General features: G+C 44.2%; 1 protein-coding gene across 7 annotated transcripts in view; it reads right to left on the reverse strand.

Annotated features, from left to right (window-relative positions):
* UXS1 (UDP-glucuronate decarboxylase 1) overlaps positions 1-357 on the reverse strand; it is a 98,681-nt gene extending 98,324 nt beyond the window's left edge. For all 7 annotated transcript variants that reach the window (XM_021680319.2, XM_044918696.1, XM_044918698.1 and 4 more), the window contains exon 1: positions 158-357. In XM_021680319.2, the coding sequence (XP_021535994.1) occupies positions 158-251 (94 nt within the window). In that variant the 5' untranslated portion in view covers positions 252-357. The remainder of the gene's footprint in view (positions 1-157) is intronic.
* Between the last annotated feature and the right edge of the window lie 23,120 nt (positions 358-23,477).

Below are 23,477 nucleotides of genomic sequence, written 5' to 3' on the forward strand. Positions count from 1 at the left end.
GGGGTGAAAGCAGGGAGCGCAGGTCCCGCCCGGTGCGGGACGGGAGACCGGACAACAGGGCCGCTCCGGGGCCGCACGCAGCCCGCCGGCACCCGGCCCCGCCACCGCGGCGCCCGGGAATGAATGGGGCTCCCTGCCGGCCCCGGCGCGAACTCACAGGCTACGTAGGCGAGCAGCGCGATGCCCAGCAGCAGCTTCATCCTCCTACGGTTGACGGCAGACACGAGGCGCAGGAGCGCCTTGCTCACCATCCCCAGGAGCCGCGCGGGTCCAGGGCCCTACCGCGCGGGGGCCGCCTGCTGCACAATGCGCGGCGGCTGGGACGGCGGCGGCAGCGGCGGCAGCGGCGGCGGCAGCGGCGGCGGCCCCGGAGAGCCCCGCCCCCTGCCCCCGGCCCCCGGCCCGCGCGGTCCCGCCCCCGCGCGCCGGGTTTCCTGCTGGTGACACCACCGCGCACGCGCGACTCCGCCTCCGCCCCGCCTCCTCTCTCGCCCTCCCAACGCCCCGCCCCTCCGCCCCTCTGCCCGCAGGCGCAATTGCGGCTGCTAACTCAGTTTTCGAAGAATGTGGCTGCGAGCCGGGGGCGGGGCGCGGCGGAGCGGGCGAGGCGGAGCGGGCGCGGCGCATGCGCGAGCCGGCATGTTTTCCCCGGAGGTGCCGCTGGGATTCTGTACCTAAGAGGTGCGTTCCCTACCCGAGGGCGGGATCGCGGTCGCTGGGTTTCCGAAGCCGGCCCAGCGGGTGGCAAGCGGTGGGCAGTCATATGTGGCGATGAAAAGAAATATTTATGCTAAATTTAGCCATGTCTTTGAAGTCCTTAGAACGCCTCTTTCAGAAAGTTGACTAGTTCTGTGGGCTGTCTTCAGTAACAATAGCGGCAGCGAAAATTATTAATTCTCTGAACAGTGCTAAAGTCAAACCGATGCATTGCTTTTTTCACTGCTATGATGGACTGGGATGTCTTTCTTCTAAAAATAGTTTGTTATTATTATGAAAACGTAATGCTGGTGGTATAAGGATAAACCAGGAAAAGGAAGGTATGAAACCGCGCTTTGTCTCTGCCTCTAGAAAAACACTGAACATGTCAGCACATGTGTTTCATTCCAAGCTTTTTGTTGAGTGTATATATAGTTAAGTAGTTAGGGAGGTGAACTGCGGTGGTGTACAGATTACGTGTGTGGTGGCTGAATGTATTTATTCCATAAGCATTTATTGAATGCCAGCTACAAACAAGGAAGTGTGTCATAAGGTACACAGATACCAGAAGCTCGTCATCGGAGCTGCAGAAAGCTGGCCCTGAAGAAAAGATGGTACGCACAGACCTGTGATGCCAAGTCAGATGAGACCCAGAAAATGTTGGGGAGCTACTGGCTAGAAGTGCTGATACTCAGCCACAGGGAGAAATCAGAGGAGCCAGCAGCGTCCTTGGAATGCCAGGCCATTTTGCCAAAATCAAATACTTTGTGTTAGCTTTATTAGAAATCTCCAAGAATAATAAACAACTAGCAATAAATCAAAGCAGTCATATGTTACAGCCTTGAAACTACACAGAGCAAATGCTGTGATTGTGTGATTCAAATACAACCTTCCCCTCATCCCTGGGCTCCCCCAGTAACTTGCTGAGAATCACTGAATGGGAGGAGACATGCTGAGCAGTTTTGCCATGGGAAGAGCCATCCTGCTGTCATGCTGCCCACAAATGGAGTGGACTACTTTCAAGAAGCCCAGATCCCAGTCTGAAGTATCAAAGGAAGCTGCTGGGTGACACTTCCTTTACTTCCTTTGGAGGCAGAGAGAGCCCTACTGTGGGAGCCAGAAGCCTAGGTTCCCACAGTGGCAGGGTTTCTAGAGCCCACCTGTGAGCCTGGAACAAATCGCTTTTTGCCTGTGAATCTTAGTTTACCTATCATTAACATTCTGGGTTTGGGTTCCATCTATGACTTTGCACTGAAGCGCCTAGAGCAGGCAGGGCTCTGGGCTCCTCTGATTTTAGGATACTGTGATTTTTAGATTAAAGGTGAGGAGCAGAGATGTGAGAAAAGATTTTGTTGACACTCGCCCTACTGGGAAAATCAGATTGGAGCTGTGAGTAGATTTCAAGCATATTTGGTTAGTAGGCAGGGTTTAGTTGATAGGTATCCACCAATTCAAACAGGGCCGCATTGTGAAATACACACTATTTCTCTACAAAACTGAATCACATTCCTAGTTGAGCATTTTTTCTGCCACTGTATACCATTGTCACATTCTCCTGCCCCACCAGAGTAAATATTTGGAAATGTCATCAGCTGCTACAGGTAAAATCCTGCTGCTGCCATCATTACCACCAAGAAAGCTGTTGGTGGCCCGGGACTCTGATTTCCAGCCCAACCAAAGCCAGAATTGGGGAGTAGGTGATAGTACACATTGTGCCCAGTGGAAGTGCAAAGACACAAGGGAAAGGACATGCCAAAGAGGTCCTCCAAACTCATCAGGGAAACCGTGGGCTTGGGTCTGTCATTCCCTCTGCCCCTCTTCTCTGTTTCCCCTTGTCTTTTTCCAACCGGCCCACCTCCATTTCCCCCAACAGGTCTCTAGGCTCACGTCCCCACCCCCACCTTGCCCTTGCTATCAAGGACTTCATTCTTCCTATGGATATGTTAACAAGAATATTTTTGAGCAGTTACTAGTTCCAAGGGGTAACTAAAAACAAAATCATAATACGGCTCCTGTCCTGGATTGCTAAAAACCTAAGAAGGGCAGGAAACAACATTCATTACACCTCTATCACAGGCCAGAGACTGTTACGCCAGGTGCTTTGACATGTGGGCTCTTGTAAGTCCTATAACAGCCCTGTGGTATAGGGGTGCTGTTGCTGTGGCTGAGTTTAGTAGAGGAGGGACGGAAGCCCCGAGAGTTTAGGCAGTAGCTGGGAGCCTGGGAATGGGGTTTTAGCCCATGCCTTTCCCCTAGGCCAGGATGCTTTTTGGCGGGAGAGTGAAGACATGCGCAGAAACAACTGTAATTCCTGGTAGCAAGTGGTGAGTGCTGTGGGACAGGCTCCGTGGATGGTGAAGGAATTTCACCAGACAGACACACTGCCCCTTGGGAGTATGGGGCACCGGGTCCGCGGGTACATGCTCACCCAAGTTGGGTAGCAACAGCTCCAGCGAGAGTGTTTATACCATGGAAATGAGCAGTGGCTATAATTCAGGGCTGCTGCTTCTTTTTCCTTTTTTTTTTTTTTTCCTTTTAACCAGCACACCTCTGCGTCCAGGAAGAGCAGGGAGAGGAAGTTTGGCAGAATAGGAGCAGCATGAGCAGAATTTGAAAGCTCAGGTAAGATTTTTACTCACGCACCTTGAGCAGCCGTCTCGCTCAGGAAATAGCAAGGACAGGGGCGCTGGGGAGGGAAAGGATCCCAGAGGACACAGTGGGGATGTTTGGTTGGCTGGAGGGGCAGGGATTGAAAAGAGAAGATACAAATGTTGGAGGGGAAAGATTCTGGAAGGCCTTGAGGGTTAGTACAAACAAGGAGTCCATCAGGCCCTGGTCAAGGGTCACTTTCTTTGCTGGCTACTTACCGGTCGCCTCAGCCTCCATCTGTACTTGGGGTCTCTGTTCTGTTCTGTGGGGCGGGGAGTGCGTGCACTGCATTGTCCAGCCACTGGTAGTATCTGCCCCTCGGAGGTCCTGGTGGAAGACCGGCAGGAAGACACGTCTTCTGCTTCTGGCTCCCAAGGGTGGCCATTGCTAGTGGTTGCTGAAAGTTGCTAGCATTAGCCATTTGCTAGCAAAGGTGGGTGATTCCAGACCCCAGCAGTCCAGAGCATCTTGTCAGAGAATCAAGGCTTCTCTTCCAGGTGATTCCAGAGCTGATCAGCCCCGGCCAGTCACTGCTTCTCATCTCTGGGTATCACTCCATTCTTCCTGATGCCTCCAAAATCCCTCTTCTTTGTCTTCTTAAGCCTTCCAACAGCATTGTCACCAATCTCCTGTAATACATTCCTTCTGTTTGAAATACTTAGAATAGTTTTCCGGAGGAGAACTTGGCCGACACATCTTCCGCTAAGGTATTTGAGAAAGCAGAGTGGGTCCAGGTTTACCCTGGAGCTGTCTGTCGTGATGCTCTCCTCCATGCCACGCCAGTTCTGCCCCAGGTCACTGCTGGTTTCCTGCTGGGCACTGACCCTGGTATCTGCCCTGGAGTCCCTTTGTAGAGGACATGACTGCCACGGGTCTTGGGAGAGGGACAGACGGGAGGTAGGTCTTTGTTTCCCGCCCCACCGTCACTCCGGCATGGGTGAGTGCACTAGACCTTCAGTCAGGCTTAGGGATGCAGGAGGGTTTAATATGCCAGCCAATGAACAGTTTGAAATTGCATATCTAACATTCCCATTCTTATGAGTCTTTTTTAAAAAAAATACACTTTATTTTTTTGAGCAGCTTTATACTTCAAAAAAAATAATAATAATAACAGCTTTAGACTTGCAGAAAAATTGAGAAAGTAGTACAGAGCTTTCCCAGGCCCCCATTTTCCCCTGTTATTGACGTCTTGCATTCACATAGAATTTATGTCCCTTCACGTCAACTTCATCCTGTCAACATGATCTGTTGACTGTCTGATGGCCTTGCTGGCCTGGCTAAGGTATATTTGTCAGGTTCCTCCGCTGCACAGCTATTCTTTGTCCCCTTCCTATCCTGTCCTCCTTACAGGAAAGCTGCTCTGCATAGCCTACACGTGCGAAGCGGGAAGTTATGCACCCCCTCCTTGAGGGAGTCCTATCTGTATAAATTATCTGGGATTCTCCATTAAGGGAGTCTTGCCTCATCAAACCCATTCATAAATACCCAATTATTTAATTATCCAGTCCATCATCCTTACTTTCTGGCACTGCAAGTGCTCCAGGTTCAGCTTGTATATTTCCTGCCCCAGTCCCGGAATGCGTTCCTCCTGATGTCTCCAACTCCAGTCCGTTGCCACGTGGATCCCTCTAGCCTCCTGCCCCGCTCCCCCCAACCCCGCCTCTCCTCCCAGAGAGAACCTGGCTCCTGCCATCCACCGTCCATTTGCTTCATCATCTGATTATATTACTCACGTACAGCAGTGTCACCTAAGAGTTCTTTGACCCTGCACCACCTGGGGATGGCCATCTGCAGTCTTCCGTCCCTTCCCCCCTACACACACATACACACACACACCTGTCTTCTCCTTTCTCCTCTGCCCTTCCCCCCATGCTCAGACACCCCCTCCAATCCCACCCCAACCCTGGAGTTCCTATTTATCTCTATGCAGTGCACTTTGTTTCCCCTTGTTTAGTCCATACCCTGGTGGCCTCCCCTTCCTATCTTTCTAAGCAAATATAGTTCCCCTTCTACGAAATACTCTGGTGTCACCCGTAAAATATCTTCCCAAGCCCGATTAGGCTCAGGGGCTGGTCTTTAGTCTGTAGACATGGGGTGTGACCACCCCCCATCCCCAGGGCAGCAGCATCCATTGTCCACCAGGTCTCCTGGCAGCAAAAGCCAGACCAGGAACGGCCACGGGAGGAGCACAACAGCCCAGGTGGACAGGAGCAGGAACATGCCAGGAGTCATGGTAGAAAGGTCATGGAGATAAATTTGAGGGTTATTTCAGAAGTAGAACAGTGGAAGTTCTAGTTGATTGTAGAGGTCAAAGGGGAAAAAAATTAATCACATAAGACTCTCATGTCGTATGCCGGGGTGACAGGTTTTCGTGAGGTGTTACTCAGTGAAGACTGAAAGTATTTTTCCGGGCAGGTGTTTGCATTCTAATGAGACTCCTGGTCTAGAATTCAGAATTGGCGACGAGGTTTCAAATGCATGCCAACTGCAGTAGCAACGTAGGGGTTGCCTGAAGCAGGAGTTAGGAAGGGCTCCTGCATCCAGATGCAGCAGGGGACAGGCTGTGATGTTCGTGCTGCCTGCATGGCTGGGCAAGAGTGGGGCAGGGCCTGGGAGACCCAGGGCTCTTTTGGTTGTCCTGGTTCTATCTGCAAGTTTCCTTGTAGTTCAGGGATTTTTTAGTGAATTATAAGTACTAAAAACTACCTTTGGAGGAGATTATTTGGAGCAAAGCCTCCATATCATATCCTACAAGCAGCATCCTTCCTCGTCCAGTGTAAAGGCAGTCCTCTATTCCAGACTCGAATAACCAAGGAGCTGGAAGACAGCATGGTAATAATGAGTTCCTGAAAACTGACCTAGGACTTTGGTCAGAGCACTGTCCTATAAGACAACAGTAAACTAATCAGTTACTCAGTGGATTAGGTATCAGCCACTAAACCATGCTTTTTAGACCTATGATACTTTATATATTAGGGAAGAAAGCTTAAAATGAGAATTTTTAGGCACAAAGAGTGGTCAGGAGAGAAAATTCTCTGGTGTGTATGTGCACACACACGCGCATGTGCATGTGTGTAAGCACGCACCTGCATGTGATCTTCAGAAGCAGAGAATGCAAAATATGGCATTCTCATAAGAAGCAGAAAAAAAGCCTTTCTTTCTCAATACACCTTACTTCTATCTGGCAGGAAGTTGTCATAGTAAATATATAAATCTATGTTGTCTGTGATATTGTGAGATTGATCAGTGCACCACCTGCACAACTGTATGTGGTATACATGGCCAGGAGTGGGGTGAGATGTAGTGACACAGCAAGAAGGTAGGGGAGAAGACAGTAAGAAAATGGTTTCCTGGGGTGCCTGAGTGGCTCAGTTGGTTGAATGACCGACTCTTGATTTTGGCCTAGGTCATGATCTCAGCATTGTGAGATCGGGCTCATGTCGGGCTCCGTGTTCAGCACGGAGTCAGCTTGTCCTTCTCCCTCTGCTCCTCTCCCCTGCTTCCTCTCTCTCTCTGTCTCTCTCTCTATCATAAATAAATAAATAAATAAATAAATAAATAAATAAATAAAATATTAAAAAAAGAAAATGGCTTCCCTGTAAGCATATGAAGCCATGGAGTTATAACAATGAGACCTGCTCTGAGTGAGTTTTCTGGTACACAACTAATTATCACTGAGTAAAGCACTTCAAGCAGGCAAGCATCTGATGCATGAAAAAACAGGCATGAAATAGTCTGTGTCTTCACATCTTCCACTTGTACTTCACTGACTGGACCCCTAGTCGATGACAGCAGCTCGGAAGGTTGGGATGGGACAGAATTAAGTAGGGGACAAGGTAAGCAGCCATGACAGTACCCTGTGATTGTAAAATAATAGAACTCATAACATAGGTGTGAAGATAGTTCTACAGACATTTTGAAGAGCATGGTAATTTTGAAGGACAGCATACATTTAGACATATGTTTAAAAAAAATCATTTATTTTATGTTGTACTTCATGTGCAGCTTCCTGATTGCTTTTCAATTACCAACATCAGGGGAAGGCAGAGACCTCAGGGGGGTAGAAGATCTCCAGCATAAGGTAGTGTCAGAACTCCAGGCTGAGATGGGGAATTTTTCAGTGTTAATGGGACAACACGAAAGTGTTTGGGCAGAATAAAATCCAGAGTGGGAAGGGGGAGCAGACAGAAGATCCAGTACAAGTAGATGTCAGTTTATTTCATTTTAAAGGTAAGTAAGCCTTGTTTCCTCTACAGGTTCAAGGTGAAGCATTAAGCAGTGATAACATAGCAGCTCAAGAAATTGCCAGAGGCCTTCCCTCCCTTCATATTCCAGGGTCCTGAATGCTGGGTTTGCTTAAGGGAGATGTTCACTGGAAAAGAACTTCAAAAGAGACATCCCTAGGTGAATGGCTAAATAAAATTAAAATAAAGTAACATTACCCAGATGTTCATAGTGCATGAATGGATAAACAAAATGTGGTATGCATGCAATGGAATGTTATTCAGCCTTGACAAGGAAGGAAATTCTGACACAGGCTGCAGCTTGGAGGAAGCTTGAGGACATTGTGCTAAGTGGTGAAATAAGCCAGTCACAGAAGAACAAACACTGCACGACTCCCTATTATGAGGCACATGGAGTCGACACCTTCATAGAGGCAGAAAGTAGAATGGTGGCTGCCAGAAACCGAGGGAGAGGAGAATGGGGAGGCATAGTTGATGGGTCATTAGGACAGATGAAAAGTTCCGGGAACGGATGGGGGCAATGGTCGCACAACAGTACAAAAGCCCTTAATGCCCCCAAACCATGTGCTTAAAAATGGTGAAAAGGGTAAATTTCATGTTATGTGTATTTTACCACAACAACAAAAAAAGAGGATCACTCCTACTTTCTATCCTCACTTGAAAGTGATAAGAATCTGAATGTCGTGACCTTGTAATTATGTAACAGAAATGTGGCTTTTCTGGTTGGGTATTCTCTTCTGGTACGATAAATGTATTCTTACAATTTTTTTGTCTGTTTTGTTCATTTTTATTTTTAATTTTTTTAAATTTTTTTTATTATGTTAGTCACCATACATCATTAGTTTTTGATGTGGTGATCCACGATTCATTGTTTTCGTATAACACCCAGTGCTCATTGCAATACATGCCCTCCTTAATACCCATCACCGGGCTAACCCATCCCCTCACCCCCCTCCCCTCTAGAACCCTCAGTTTCTATTCTTACAATTAAAGAAAATAACACTAAGATATCCACCAGAGCCCTTTTGAAGATGTCTGCCAAAGTCTCCCTAAGGAAATCCTTCTGAATTATTTTATCAAACAGAGGTGGTTATTTACTTTATGGTTTGCTGAAATTAAAGCAATGTCATACTACAAAGAAGCATGAGCCTTGTAGAGTAGCCTGTAACATTGCATACACAATTTGTATGAGCTTTTACTGAGAAGTTCCTTTTAGTTGGCTTGAGAAGCCTTCTGAAGCTTTATAGAACATAAAGGTATGTGTGTCTGATTACATTGTGGTCACTACTGTGAGCAGTTCAGCATCTGACCCTTCCTTTATCCTCACGGCAACATCCTTTCTTTGGAAAAAAAAAGAGGACGTATTATTGTAACTTGTGCATGTTGTCATAGGCATTGGTGACAGCTTGGAGCACTCAAGGATTTTTTTTTTTTTTAAGATTTTATTTATTTGACAGAGAGAGACATAGCGAGAGAGGGAACACAAGCAGGGGGAGTAGGAGAGGGAGAAGCAGGCTTCCCGCTGAGCAGGGAGCCTGATGCGGGGCTTGATCCCAGGACCTGGGATCATGACCTGAGCCGAAGGCAGACGCTCAATGACTGGGCCACCCAGGTGCCCCTCAAGGATTTTTCTGATGCCCATACTCTTATGGCCCCTTCTGCTGAGAAGAGAGATGTATTTATGCATGGTACCATGAGAAAGCATGGTAAGCCTTCCTTAGCAATTTAGACTAACATTTTCTGTAACAGAGAGCTCTGCATTACCCTACCAAAGGATGGCTCACAGCCACACCGTGGGTGAGGACGCGAGGGCACAGTATTTCATATTTAAAGTCAAACGAATGCAGATTCCAATTCTGACCCCACAGCCGATGCGGCTCTGGACATGGTACTTAGCCTCCATCTATAAAATGTGTTGACTAGTACATACCTTTCAGGGTTGCTGAGAGGGTTGGAGACAGTATGTATAAGAACACACGGTGCCTGCCATGGAGATGACACTCCATTAACACCAGTCACTCTTGGCTTTTATCAGTGCTGTCTTTGTTAGAGCATTTGCTCAGAAGAGCTGGCTCTTACAACAACAAATACTCATTGGTAAAAAGTGTTCTTCCTCAAAACTTTGACACTAACGCTAGATCGAGAGCATCAATAACGAGCAATAGGATTATTGGTTGATTTCAATAAAATCCTTCACATCTGGACTTGCTAATGCTTTGAACTTTTCTGACCATTTCCTCCCTATTTTTCACATTGTCAGGAACAGAAATGTTATGCGGAAAATGTGGTCTCTAAGGCATGCTGACAATTGCCTTCACTAAATGAGGAAAAAGGAAATATCTATTTTTACATGTGTTATATCACCTTATAAAGATGATCACACACAGCAGATGTTGCAAAAATGCAGGTCGTGACTTAACAGTGGGTGCCACAAGGAAGTCAGTTACCAAGAGAAGTGTCACACTCACCCTCCTCATCCCTGAAGCAGTTTTTCATCAGATTAGAATAATGGAGACTTCAGGTGTGGTGTTATTACTCTTTCAGCTATATCTGTCTTAACATTTGAAAAGCAAATGTTTTCACCCAAGTGAAGGTTGCTGGCAATCGATAAACTCAGTAGTACTGTTAAAACAGTTACAGTTGCAAATGACAAAATTGAAACTTGTCTGTCCTCAAAAGAAGGAAGCTGGAATTATTCACAAAATCAAGGGAAGGACAATAAATACTGGGACCTTTGGGCCTAGAACTGGGAGCTCAATAACTGTCTCTCTCTCTCTATATATATATATATATCTCTACCACACTCACATGGACACCCACACATAGGCACGCACACTTGAATTCTCTTATCCTGAATAGCATTGCCCCTAAAGAAAGGAAGCATGGCCCAGAGGAGTTTTAGGATTACTATATAGGGTCAACAAGCTATAGCCTTCTGACCTCCTGCTTTTGTATTGCCTACATGTCAAGAATGATTTTACATTTCAAATGGTTAAAAGCAATCAAAAGGAGAATACTATTTTGTGACATGAAAATGATATGAAATATACATTTCCGTGTCTATCAAGTTCTATTGGAGCATAAACACACTCATTCATTTGGTTGCACCAGCATGGCAAGGGCAGGGTTGAGTAGGCACAACAGAGACCATCTATGACACTCGTCACATTAAACATTGCCCAGCACACCACACATGGCAGTTACACAGTTGTGACTTGACAACATTCAATTGCCGTAGATCCCGACGTCTTAAGTTTTATTACCAGTGCATACTCATTAAGCCAAAATACAAAAAAGAAGAGAAAAGTGGGCTTTGAATATCTGCTTTTAAGGCACAGGAGAATGCAGATGACTTTACTGGTTTAGATGGCAAAGCATCTAAAAAGCATCTTTTGTCATGTGATAACACTGCAGCATCCTGAGTAAATACGACATAGGTTGACATTACCAGACTTAGCACCCAATTCACAAGAAGGCAGCAGTTAGAAAAATTAGAACATTTAAAAAAGAAAGTCTCGGGGCACCTGGGTGGCTCAGTCCTTAAGCATCTGCCTTCGGCTCAGGTCATGATCCCAGGGTCCTGGGATCGAGTCCCCCATCGGGCTCCCTGCTCCTTGGGAAGCCTGCTTCTTCCTCTCCCACTCCCCCTGCTTGTGTTCCCTGTCTCGCTGTCTCTCTCTCTGTCAAATAAATAAATAAAATCTTTAAAAAAAAAAAACTCATCAAGCAGAATTCCTGCACAAAAATAAAACAGGAAAATAAGGCTGCAAAGTAAATTTCCTCATAGCTCATTTGTTAGCTAAGCAAGGACAACCTATTTACCAATGGTGAGTTAATTAAACCGTATTTGACAGCCTTAGCCAAGGAAATGTGTTCAGAGAAAATAAACCTATTTAAATGTATTGCCATTTGGTGAGAAACAGTTCCACACAGAGTTGAAGACTTTTTTTAAAAGATAAGTAATTTTGGGGTGCCTCGGTGGCTCAGTCGGTTAAGTGTCCGACTCTTGATTTTGACTCAGGTCGTGATCTCAGGGTCATGGGGTCGAGCCCCACGTCAGGCTCTGGGCTGATCATGGAACCTGCTTAAGATTCTCTCTCTCTTTCTCCCTCTGCCCCTCTACCATGCTCTCTCTCTCAAAAATAAAATAAAAATATAAGTGATTTCAGGTGGTTTTTCTTTGCTCTTGATCAATGTTGCTCAGCTGTTGTTGTTCATTTAAGAAATCAATGGCTGGAAGTAACCAAAAAATTAGTTCCTGTAGTCTGGAAGAGCTGTAGGTAAGAATATTTCCAAAGAGGCTAAGAAAATACTATTCAGTACAACTTGAACTGGAATCTGCTAAGATGTGTTGCTGTGCTGGTGATCTAAATGTGTGAAGCAGAAAAAGAGCTTCGTTGGACAAATCTACAAATGTAAAACCTATAATTACTCATTGTAGTATTCATCAGTAGGTGCTTGGGTGGAAAATAAATATCTCATGTGCTATTGAACAAATAGAATCAACAGTGGACCTTGTTCACTCTGATGGGCTTAACCAGTGTCAGTGTCATGAATATTTTGTCCGATGGAGGCTGACTATCCTGAATGGCCTGGCCACGCGGCATTCAAGGGCTTGGCAGTGGCCAAGTTGTACTGTTTCAGCTCAGGGCTTAGGTGGAATCTCTGAGCAAAAAGAACGGCACTGAACCCCCATTATCAAACACATCGAATAGCTTCAGAAATTCACTTCTGCTGCAGGCTTGACAATGTTTCTTAATGAATTCATCCAAAAACTAGAAGGCAAAACAACACATGCCATCCCTTAAACTGTGGCAAAACCATTTCAGTAACAACTAACATTTAAATCACACATAGTGTCAAGCAGCTTCATACACTTCTCACGCTGTCAAAAGTTAAGAAATGTTATCTCCATTCCCACACAAATTTGCAGAGGAGATATATACATATATATATTTTTAGTTCAACCTGCAGTTCTAGCAGTGTTTGTCAAATCTGGATGCAAGCGAAAAGCAAATTTCCATATTGCAGAATCTATTGAGCTATGCAATTGAGGAGCTTCGGCCAACCCTCCACTGGAAGTGATTCATTTTAAATGCAATGGCATGCTAAATGCAAGTATCACAAGAATCATAGAATTGTAGCACCGCTTTCCAAGGAATGAATGTTCTCAATAAAATCATGGATTTATATTAGTATTTGACAGCACTTCCCTGCACGGAAAGACATTTTAAGTAATGAAATACATACCGTCTCAGCAAATTAGCAAAATGGTATCTCACAAGAAAGAGTTCTATTACTCTTATTAATAGACTTATATTATGAAAAATAGTGAATTTTGTCAACCAAATTCTTGTAGAGATGTGTTTTCTCTCTTGCCATTGAAGTACCTACACCATATCCTTATTTTGCCTCTTGTTCTGCAAAGCCTAAAATATTTGCTAGCTGGTTCTTGGAAGAAATAGTCTGCCAACACTTGCCCAAGAAGAAAGGGAACTTTTACCACTCATTCCACTGAGAAAAGTGAAGAATTAGCCAAGCTCGCTTTGTGATCCTATCCCGGAACCCATGACTACAGCTAACAGGATTAGGATCTATGACTGGATGGGCCTGGACCACAGGCCAGTCCCTGAAGCCAGAGGGATGGGACACAGAACCTGAGCAGTCCCCATGTAACTGCAGGGTGGAATGAGAAAAGAGAAAGAGAAAATGTTGGGGAAAATTGTTGCTGGGTGGTCTGGAAAGGAGTATATTAGTTTAAAAGACTCGGACCACATTACAAGTGGTGTCGATGTCATGACAGCCCACTTCCCAACATATATACTTTAGAAATAAGAAAATTTTAGACATTGCAATGTTTTAAAAACCTCATTGGATTTTGATCTGTTGAGAGCTGGAGTTGACACCAGGAAGAATATAACACGGAGGTGTGGAAAATACCGGATGGGAGATGAAACACATGGAATCAAGAATAAGAGATCCAACATATGACTACCTAAGAGTCAAAAGGAGGGAATAAAGAGAAAGGGGTAGAAGCAGTGCTTGAAGAAATCATGCCTTATAACTTTTCTGAATGGAAAGAAATAATGAGTCCTCAGATATTAACAAACAAATCCATACCAAGGCACTCCCACCAGAGAAACTGCAAAACATCAAATTCAAAGAGAAACTTCTAGAAGTTACCAAAGGGAAAAGACATATCAACTTTAAAAGCATAGCAATTACATTATGAGTAAACATTTCAACTACTAAAAATAGAAGCCAAAGGACAATGAAACAAGTTCAAAGTACAAAGGGAAAAATAATGTCAACCATGAAGTCTGTACACATTTAAACTATCATTCAAGAGGGAAGGTGAAATGAAGACATTTCTAACATACAAATACTGAGTTTGCTGCTTATAGGCAGACACCAAGACTAGTTGAAAAAGAAGGATAAGCAGTTTGGCTGGGAGGAAAGAAGAGGTTTTATTTTGGACACATTAAGATGTATACCCAGCTGAAGATGTTCAGTAGAAAAATCAACATTGGTACCTGGGGCTCAGAAGAACTTAACTGAGTGATGTCAAAGCCATGGACCCACAGTAATTTGTTCAGGGAGACACACTGCAGGAGGATAAAAGGAAGGCTAATAACAAGAAGGAGTAGAGAGAGCAGAGAATGGAATTGCAGAAACCCAGAGAAAAGTGAATAGTAAGGCAGAAACTGTGGTCTGCAACGTGGGATGCTACCTAAGTCAGACAAGAAGCATCAGAAGATGTTTGGGATTCAAAGCATGAAGTCTGTACTGATAGAGTTATTCTTGAAACCAGACTCTCATGCAATCCTCCTGTTCTTAAAGACCCTGTGAGATTTTTTTTTCCTCCGAAACGATCACTTGATTCAGTCAGGATCCAACTAGAAAAACAGCAATTACTCAAGATAGTTTAAACCCAGAGAACACCAAAGAATATAATATAGGGAATTTATCGCGATGACGCTGGGATGGTGAAGCACTCCAGTGTTTTGGCAAGGGCAAAAAATTACTGTTCCCCCCAAAATGTGTATGTTTCAGCCACCCCCCAGTGTGGTGGTATTAGGAGATGGGGCCTTTGGGAGGCAGTGAAGTCACGAAGGTGGAGCCCTTGCAGATGGGACTAGCGTCCTTCTGAGGGACTGAAGAGCCCTCCCGCCAACCCCCTTGAGAGAATGCAGTAAGAACATGGCAGTCTGCAGCCCAGAAGAGGGCTCTTATCAGAGCTCGATCATGGTGGCACCCTGACCTTGGACTTCCAGCCTCCAGAACTGTGAGACGGAAATTCCTGTTGTTGATAAGCCACCCAGTCTATGGTACTTTAGTATAGCAGCCCAGACTGAGTAAGGCACCCCCATCGTCTGATTGTCTAGAGGGTCAGAGATAGGTCAGTGCCAGAGCACTGAAGCCAGGGTGACCAGCAGGTGCTGTAAGCACCTGTGAGCCTGTCCAGTGGGAGCCAAAGCCACGGAGGAAACAGGTAGTGCTGGAGCTGGGTCTGAGCAGGAAAAGGGCTATACATACCCACGGCGCTTCTCTTCTTGCTGCCTCTAGCCTTCTGCCCCTTCCTCCTGGCAAACACAGCAGGAGGCCTGCTGGCTGGGGAGCTGGCAAATGCAGCCTAAGCCCCCATGAGATACTGAACAGAGCAGAGGAATGGTAAGAAATAGATCTGAGAGCAAAGAGGCCAGGTCTTAAATCTCTGGGCACTTCAGCTGCTTCTCTCCCTTCTCCTCCTCTCATTAACCTAACGCTAGTGGAACCTAACCACTGTTCCCAGGGGGCTGCCTCGCACTGACTCACGTGATTCTCTGAGTTTACTTCTATGTTCTTTTCTTTGCTCTTTAAAACCCCTCACTATGGGGTGCCTGGGTGTCTCAATCAGTTAAGCGTCTGACTCTTGGTTTTGTTTTCGTTTTTTTTTTTCAAAGATTTTATTTATTTATTTGACAGAGAGAGAGGGAACACAAGCCGGGGGAGTGGGAGAGGGAGAAGAAGGCTTCCTGCGGAGCAGGGAGCCCGATGTGGGGCTCGATCCCAGGGCCCTGGGATCATGACCTGAGCTGAAGGCAGACGCTTAACGACTGAGCCACCCAGGCACCCCCCGACTCTTGGTTTTGGTTCAGGTCATGATATCAGGATTCCAGGATGGAGCCCCAGGTGGGACTCCCTGCTCAGTGGGGAGTCTGCTTGTCTCCCTCTCCCTCTACCCCTCCCCCCACTCGCAGGCACTCTCTCTCTCTCTGTGAAATAAATAAATCTTTAAAAAAATAAAAAAAATTAAAATTAAAATAAAATAAGAACCCTCATTTCCCACAATGTCCACCTGAAATAGCACTTCCATCAGGAAAGTTTTCTTGATCCCTGGCTAGAAGTCATCCCTTTCTACATTGACTTTTCTCAACATTTTACTATCTTTTCTAATAGACTGAGCTTCTTGAGGGTGGGGAACACATCTTGCCTATTTTCCTATTTCCCCGTGGTGTTTTGTGCATTGTAGGTATTCAAAGCAAGTTTGTGCGATGGTAGAATAAATACAGGTAAGAAGCAATCATTTGTATGGATTAAAATGACCCCACAATTTGAAAGTGAAGTGCCAACATGCTTGTCAGGAGGGGGCCGTATACATGGAGACACACCTCAATTCTATCATGGCAGACAAGAGACCATAACCTTTGTTGTTCCTAAGGACAATGGCACCAGCTCTCTGGATTGCCTTCTAGTGTCTTTATTTCTATTGTCATTTCTTCTCCATTGCTTGATCTGTACTTTGCAACTTGTTTCAGTTGAGAGACTGATTGTGATGGTGATATTATAATAGTTTATTAAGATCTCATTTAGATTCCTGAGAACCATCCATCTAGCCAGAGGGTTTTCAACTTGGTGGCACATTAGAATCTCCTGGGGCATTTACAAAAAATAGCACCCCTCACCCACCAGAGATGTGGCTTGAGCTGGTCTGTGTTAGGGCCCAATCATCACTTGGTGGTTCTAATGTGCAATCAACCATTGACATTCTAGACTTTTTTAGAAGGAACAAAATATATGTTCTCATGCAGTTGTCTAGCATGAGTAAGAGATATGAGATCAAGGACTTTAGACAAAATACCTAGTACCTTGGTTCCCTTTTATTTTAAATGGGATCAATAAAAGTATAGCCACATAGTGTTGTTTTGTTGATTAAATGAGTTAATTCAGGGTGCTTGGGTGGCTCAGTTAGTTAAGCGACTGCCTTCAGCTCAGGTCATGATCCCGGAGTCCCAGGATCGAGTCCCGCATCAGGCTCCCCGCTCAGCGGAGAAACTGCTTCACCCTCTGACTCTCTCCCCTCTCATGCTCTTTCTCGCTCTCTCTCTCTCTCTAAAATAAATAAATAAAATCTTTTTTAAAAAATGTGTTAATTCATGTAAAACGCTTAGGAAAGAGCCTAGCATATTATAAATGCTCAATAATATTTGATATTATTCCAAATCTTTGGTCTGATAGCCATCAAATTCCTACCAGTGAATAGGGTTTATTCTCTTCTGTTATAAAATTATCTTTCACTTTTATACCCTTTCAATGTGTCACTGTGATAATCAAAGAAGTTAATATATCATATATTCCCTAACATAAGGGAAAGGGTTTTTCCTTCTTTTAAAGTTTACTCCTCAGAAAAAAAGTCACCTAATACTCGTCATTACAAAGATTCAATCTCAATTACTTTATTTTGAACAACATTTAAACTTGAAAAGCACTTGGAGGTGCCTGGGTGGCTCAGTGGGTTAAATGTCTGCCTTCAGCTCAGGTCATGATCCTAGAGTCCTGGGATCGAGCCCCACATCGGGGTCCCTGCTCAGAGGGGAGTCTGCTTGCTTCTCCCTATCCCTCTACCTCTTCCCCCCTTGCTTGTGCTCCCTTGTGTGCTCTCTCTCTCTCTCTCTAAAATAAATAAAATCTTTTAAAAAGGGAGGGGGGGACTTAAAAAATGCTAGTTTGGGATATCTGTAGAGGTCACCTAAGGAATTATTTATTGAAAAAAGAAAAGGAAGACATTGGCACAGGTTTAATAATAAGCCTGAGCGTATGACCTTAACTTTCAACTATTGAATGTCATAGCACACAGGCTTTATAAAGATTGATTAAGAAAGAAATAGAGTGATTATTCAAGCATGAAAAAGTCAACTATCTTAGCATGTAGGTGGACCCCAGTGGACCCTAAGCCTGGAATCTACATGCAGCAGGCTTTTATAGTGTAGCAAATAACCTAGCAACTATCTGTATGTAGCCTTTCCCTCCTTGCACAGCGGGTGTTCCAAGGAGATCAAGGCCTGCCACCCAGACATTCTTTGTTACAGAGGAGACACTCTGGGTTGGTCACACCCTGAGCCCCTGATCTTGAATGCTGAATAACACATTCTTCTACATATTCTGCTTGGTGGAAATAGAGAGGGAGGATGGGATCTGTACATTCTCAAGATAGTGATTACCAGGGGCATTCAGGGTGTGCTTGCACAAAGCATTCTTCAGCATGTACCATGCACTTAGTTAATTATGAGAATGGATATTTGTGATGTGAGTGGGATTTTCCACACTGTTCAAAAAGTTCTGTATCTCTGGGGCGCCTGGGGGGCACAGTCAGTTAAGCAGCCGACTCTTGGTTTTGGCTCAGGTCCTAATCTCAAGGTGGTGGGAGGGAGCCCCGCGTCGGGCTCATGCTCAGCAGGGAGTCTGCTTATGACTCTCTCTCCCTCTCTACCCCTCTAAAATAAATATATTTTATTTTATGTCTATATATATCTATATTATAGAGATATAATATATCTATATTATCTATATATCTATATTATCATTATCATCATTATTTATATCTATATCCATATATAGAAATATAGATATTTTGATATCTCAACTTGGTCAAGAACTAAGAGTTGTGTGCTTTAGAAAATTGCTTTAGAGCCTCAAAATTGGCTCTGGTAATGAGAGATACTTATGTCAGCACCACATAAAGAGTTTGAATAAAACTGAAGAAATAAGAGAATGGAAAAAGTAATATTTCTACATTCATGTATTATTGAATATATTTTGTAATATGCATTACAGCTAAATTAATAAGTTAAGGATTACAAGAGAACATTTGATCAAATCTACATTCACACTGATCAAAGCTTCCATACTCAAGTTGTCTACAAAACAAAAGATTCTGGGTAAATATTGAAAACATTGAACATGGGACCTGGTTCTTAGCAGGGGCAGTAAGTGTTTTCTCAGTTTTGAATAGAAATCTTGCTTCACCAGGCCCACATACACCCTGGTCCTTAAAAAACAGAAGAATGGACACCTGTTTCTTGCCTTCCAAGTTAGCGTTGCCTGCGGCTGCCCTCTGAACAATGGTCTCGCTCTTGAGGGCAATGGTCCCATGCCTGTGAGTTACAGTTTGCAGAGAGGATAGGGAGGTGGTCAGGTTTGTAACAATCAGCAAGTAAGCTAAATGCCTGTGTGATCACCTCCATCAGATAGCTTCCCAACAGATGTCTGCAGGAAGAACTAGAGGAAAAAACAAAAACAAAAACAAACCAAAAAGCAAAGAAGAGGAGATTTTACCTCTCTTCCCCAGGCCCTCTTCTCACTGAGCAGAGGCCTGGCCGGGGTTGAATGTCCAAGGAGTGAAGCTGGGGGCCGGGGGAACACTCCTTGACCCTCTGTGCCACTCCCATCTGACCACATGCGGACCTGGTGTTCATGGGTCCTGCCCTAGCATTATCTCACCGTGATCTTGCATCCGGAGGAGTGAATAATCAATACGTTATCTTTGGAGAATTGCTGAAGATGTGACAATTTGGGGAATATATTCAGGGGGTACAGCCACACTCCACCTCCCCTCTGATGCCTATAAGTCCCTCACTGAAGGGGCACGCTGGGCGCTGGGACGGAGCTCCCGGGAGTCAGTGTCGTCTGTGAAGCAGTCTGTCTCACTCAAGGCAACGAGGACATACAAAATATCCGAGGGACTGAGCAGGGCTGAGAGCCGGCATAGTTGGGACACCCTTAAGCCACACAAGGAATCCAGGGATGGTCACAACCACAGGGAATAAGTGGGAAGCTGGTAACAGAGCAGAGAGGGCCAGCCCCTTAAGTGTGTGTGTTACGGGGTACAGGGGCCAGTTCTGGGGGGCTTGCCTCTATTCCCGGCTAGTGTTTGAGGTTTGCTTCTATGGGGCAAGAGGAGTCATTGGAGGGTGTGGGCAGAGTGAAGCACATGAAGGAGCCAAGGAACTTCAAGGCTGTTGCAGATCTCACATGAGAGCTTTTCATCCTTGGTCCCCCCTCGCTGGCATGCCCCGGAGCATCAGAGCAGAATTTCACTGGCAATGGGCTAAGTCCAAGTTCAGGAGTAGATCACTCTGGTGTGCCTGGTAGTTTTTGAAGTGCTTAATTCCAAGCTTCTGTAGAACTTGGAAGATCTACAGGAAGAAAATACAAAGACCCAGGGGTGCCTGGGTGGCTCAGTCATTAAGCGTCTGCCTTTGGCTCAGGTCATGATCTCAGGGTCCTGGGATCGAGCCCCACATCAGGCTCCCTGCTCGGCGGGAAGCCTGCTTCTCCCTCTCCCACTCCCCCTGCTTGTGTTCCCTCTCTCGCTATGCCTCTCTCTGTCAAATAAATAAATAAAATCTTAAAAAAAAAAAAGAAAAGAAAAGAAAAGAAAAGACCCGGGTGCTGAACTATTTGTGAGGAATGGAGTAGAAAAAAAGAAGCTTCCTTCACGAATTCCTTAAGGCTTTCCCTTCTTTGTCATTTTACCATGAGGAAAGGGTGAACTGTCATTTGTATATCTGACTGGTAACATTGTCTCTCTGCTAGGGTGAGGTTTCTGATGAGTGGGCAATAAATTCTGGTGGTTAATGGGTGCACCAACTGTAGCTGCGAATGCTCAGTGAATACTTATCGACGAACTGACTCCAGGGAAGTGCATTAGACAGGCGAATTACGTTTTCAGTTTGTTATTTTGTGAAATTTGCATTAGCCATTAAAGAACGTGATTTCTCTGGAGTGTGTTGAGTAATTAACTTCCCACCGGTGGAGAAAAAAGCGGCCGTCAGATACACAACACCACGATTTCACAAAGTCTGCTTTTGAAAATGGTTGTTGCCAAGTTTAACAGCAGACTCCTTGCCTTTTAAATGGTCACCTTCATCAACTATAAATCTGTCCATTATTAAAAGTCCAGTTAATTTTAAGCACTCTAATCACATAGTTACATAATGATACCAGACCATTTTAAGAGTGAAAATGCAAAAGTTTGCAAAAAAAAAAAAAAAGTGTTAATAGCCCATCTTTGGTTCTTCCTTTCCCAGGAGGAGAGGCAAAACCTGCTTGAGATGGAAAGAAAGGCTTTGTAACTGTTTGGAAAAGATGGTCCATTAATTAGCGTGTTAATTGCAAATCAGTATTATCTATTACCCTTCATGTGGGAGGACAGCCTTATAAAATATGCTCCGTCAAGTGCCTTTGCATAATATCCCCCTCTCTCCTTTAGCCAAATGCAAATTATCTTCAGACTGGGCTACCGAAAATGTGTTTCAGAACTTAGCTGAGGTTCACCTAGACATGATTTTGCTTTTTAAATTAAAAACAGTTAAAGCTCTGTTTTAGAAAACAGAAAAGCTGTTGGGAGCTTTACTGTGCCTAGTGCAATATTTTCAACACTCCTCAGGATTATTTAGGAAGAACACTGCGGTTTTCTTTAAGGATAGCTCATCATTTTAAAACAACGTACAGCACTTTGATGAGCAAGCAGAAATCATGCATTTGTTGGTGAGCTGTTCAAAGTGCTGCATGAAAAGTCCCTGGTTGCCCACAATCATTCAGGAACTGGCATTAGAACTGCCTTCCAGTTGTTTGCTACTTAATATCCTAGACACAGTGGGAGATGTAGACAAAACAGCCTCCTCTCCAGGAATGTCTCATCTTATTGGACAGGCTCAATTGGAAAAGGCACAAAACTTCAACAAGAGGAAATTAATTCAGTAGAAACTAGGCATTTGAGAACTGGAGGGGGTCATCCTGAGTCATCCTGGAGAAACGGTTAATCTGGAAGGATCAATCCTAAAAGTCTTTCTTCAGAAGAGGTTTGAATTGGAATTCTAAAAATGACAGGACATGATCTGGCTGAAAGAATAAGGGGAAAAAGGTGGAGCCACCATTTGAATGTGACACAAAGTTGTGCAGAGGTGGGGTGTATATTGGTTTTATTTTTCCTAGGATCTTTGTTTAAAAAATACCCTGTATTCTAAAGGGTAAGGACACAGCCAAATAATTTTAGACTTTTAATCAAAAACTTTGAAACAATTGGAGTCAGGAAGTCATCATCTCCCCTGGGGGAATTTGGAGAGCATGCTCAGTGGGCTTCTCTCTGCTTTCTTCTGCACACAGGCTGACACTCCCAAGCATGTTTTCTGGCTGTCGATGGTTTGTCCTTAGCGCTTTGTATTTTGGGGGCTCGTAAAAAAACCTTGTCCCATAGTTTTGTTGCAGTTGTTTTCTATGGATTTCTTGTTTTGATTTTTCAATTTGGGAAGATCTAAAAACTATGCTGCTATGCCCCTGCCATGTTCCCAGGTCTGTCCCAAATGTGTGTGTGTGTGTGTTCCGATGATCTTTTAAAAAACAACTTTATTGAGCTGCAATTTACATACCATAAAATTGACCTACTTAACATATATGATTCAATGATTTTAGTATATTCACAGACACATGCAACCATCACCACAGTCAATTTTAGAACATTTTCGTTACCCCCCCCAAAGAAACCTCATACCCTTTAACTACCATCCCCCTATTTGTAACTGTAACTGTAACTAATTCCCCTATTCCCCTCCCCCCAGCCCTAGGCAACCACTAATCTACTTTCTGTCTCTGTAGATTTCCCTGTTCTGGACATTTTATATAAATGAAATAATATACTATGCAGTCTTTTGAGACCAGCATAATGTTTCTCAAGGTTCATCCATGTTGTATGTCGGAGAATATTCCACTATATGGCCATAGCACATTTTGTTTATCCATTTGTCAGTTGATGGCTGTTTGGTGGTTTCCACCTTTTGGCTACTGTGAGTAACACTGCTGCAAACATTTGTGTACAGGCTTTTCATTTCTTAAGGGAACAGACCTAGGAATATATATACCTACAAATAGAATTGCTGAGTCAAATGGTAAAACTTGATGTTTAATCCTTTGAGGAGATGCCAAACTTTTCCAAAGTGGCTGTACCATTTTATGTCCACCAGCAGTGTATGACAACTGCTTTTCACATCCTTGCCAACATTTGTCTCTCACTTTTTGATTCTAGCCAACTGAGTGGGTGCGAAGTGGTATCTCATTGTCATTTAGATGCGCGTTTCTCTGATGACTAATGATGGTGAGCATTTTTTCATGTACTTATTGGCCATTTCTACACCTTCCTTGAAAAAAATGTCATTTCAGATCCGTTGCCCATTTATTGAGTTATTTGTGGTTTTTTATTCATGAGTTATAAGGGTTTTTAAATATATATATTATGGATACAAGTTCCTTATCAGATACGCGATTTTCAAATATTTTCTCCCATTCCATGAGTTGTCTTTTTGCTTTTTTAATGGTGTCCTTTGAGGCACAAAAGTTTAAATTTCGATGAAGTCTAATTGATCTCTTTTTTTTTCTTTTGTTCTTGTGTTCTTGGTGTTATCTAAGAATCTTTTGCTAAGTCCACGATAATGGATGTTTATGCCCATGTTTTTTTCCAAGAGTTTTACAGTGTTAGCACTTACGTTTAGGTCTTTGATCCATTTTGGCGTAATGTTGGTATATTGTTTGAGGGAAGAGTTCCACTTCATCCAGTTGGGCCAGCACCTTTTG

Source organism: Neomonachus schauinslandi, chromosome 10 (assembly GCF_002201575.2).
Source record: "Neomonachus schauinslandi chromosome 10, ASM220157v2, whole genome shotgun sequence".
Lineage (NCBI taxonomy): Eukaryota > Metazoa > Chordata > Mammalia > Carnivora > Phocidae > Neomonachus > Neomonachus schauinslandi.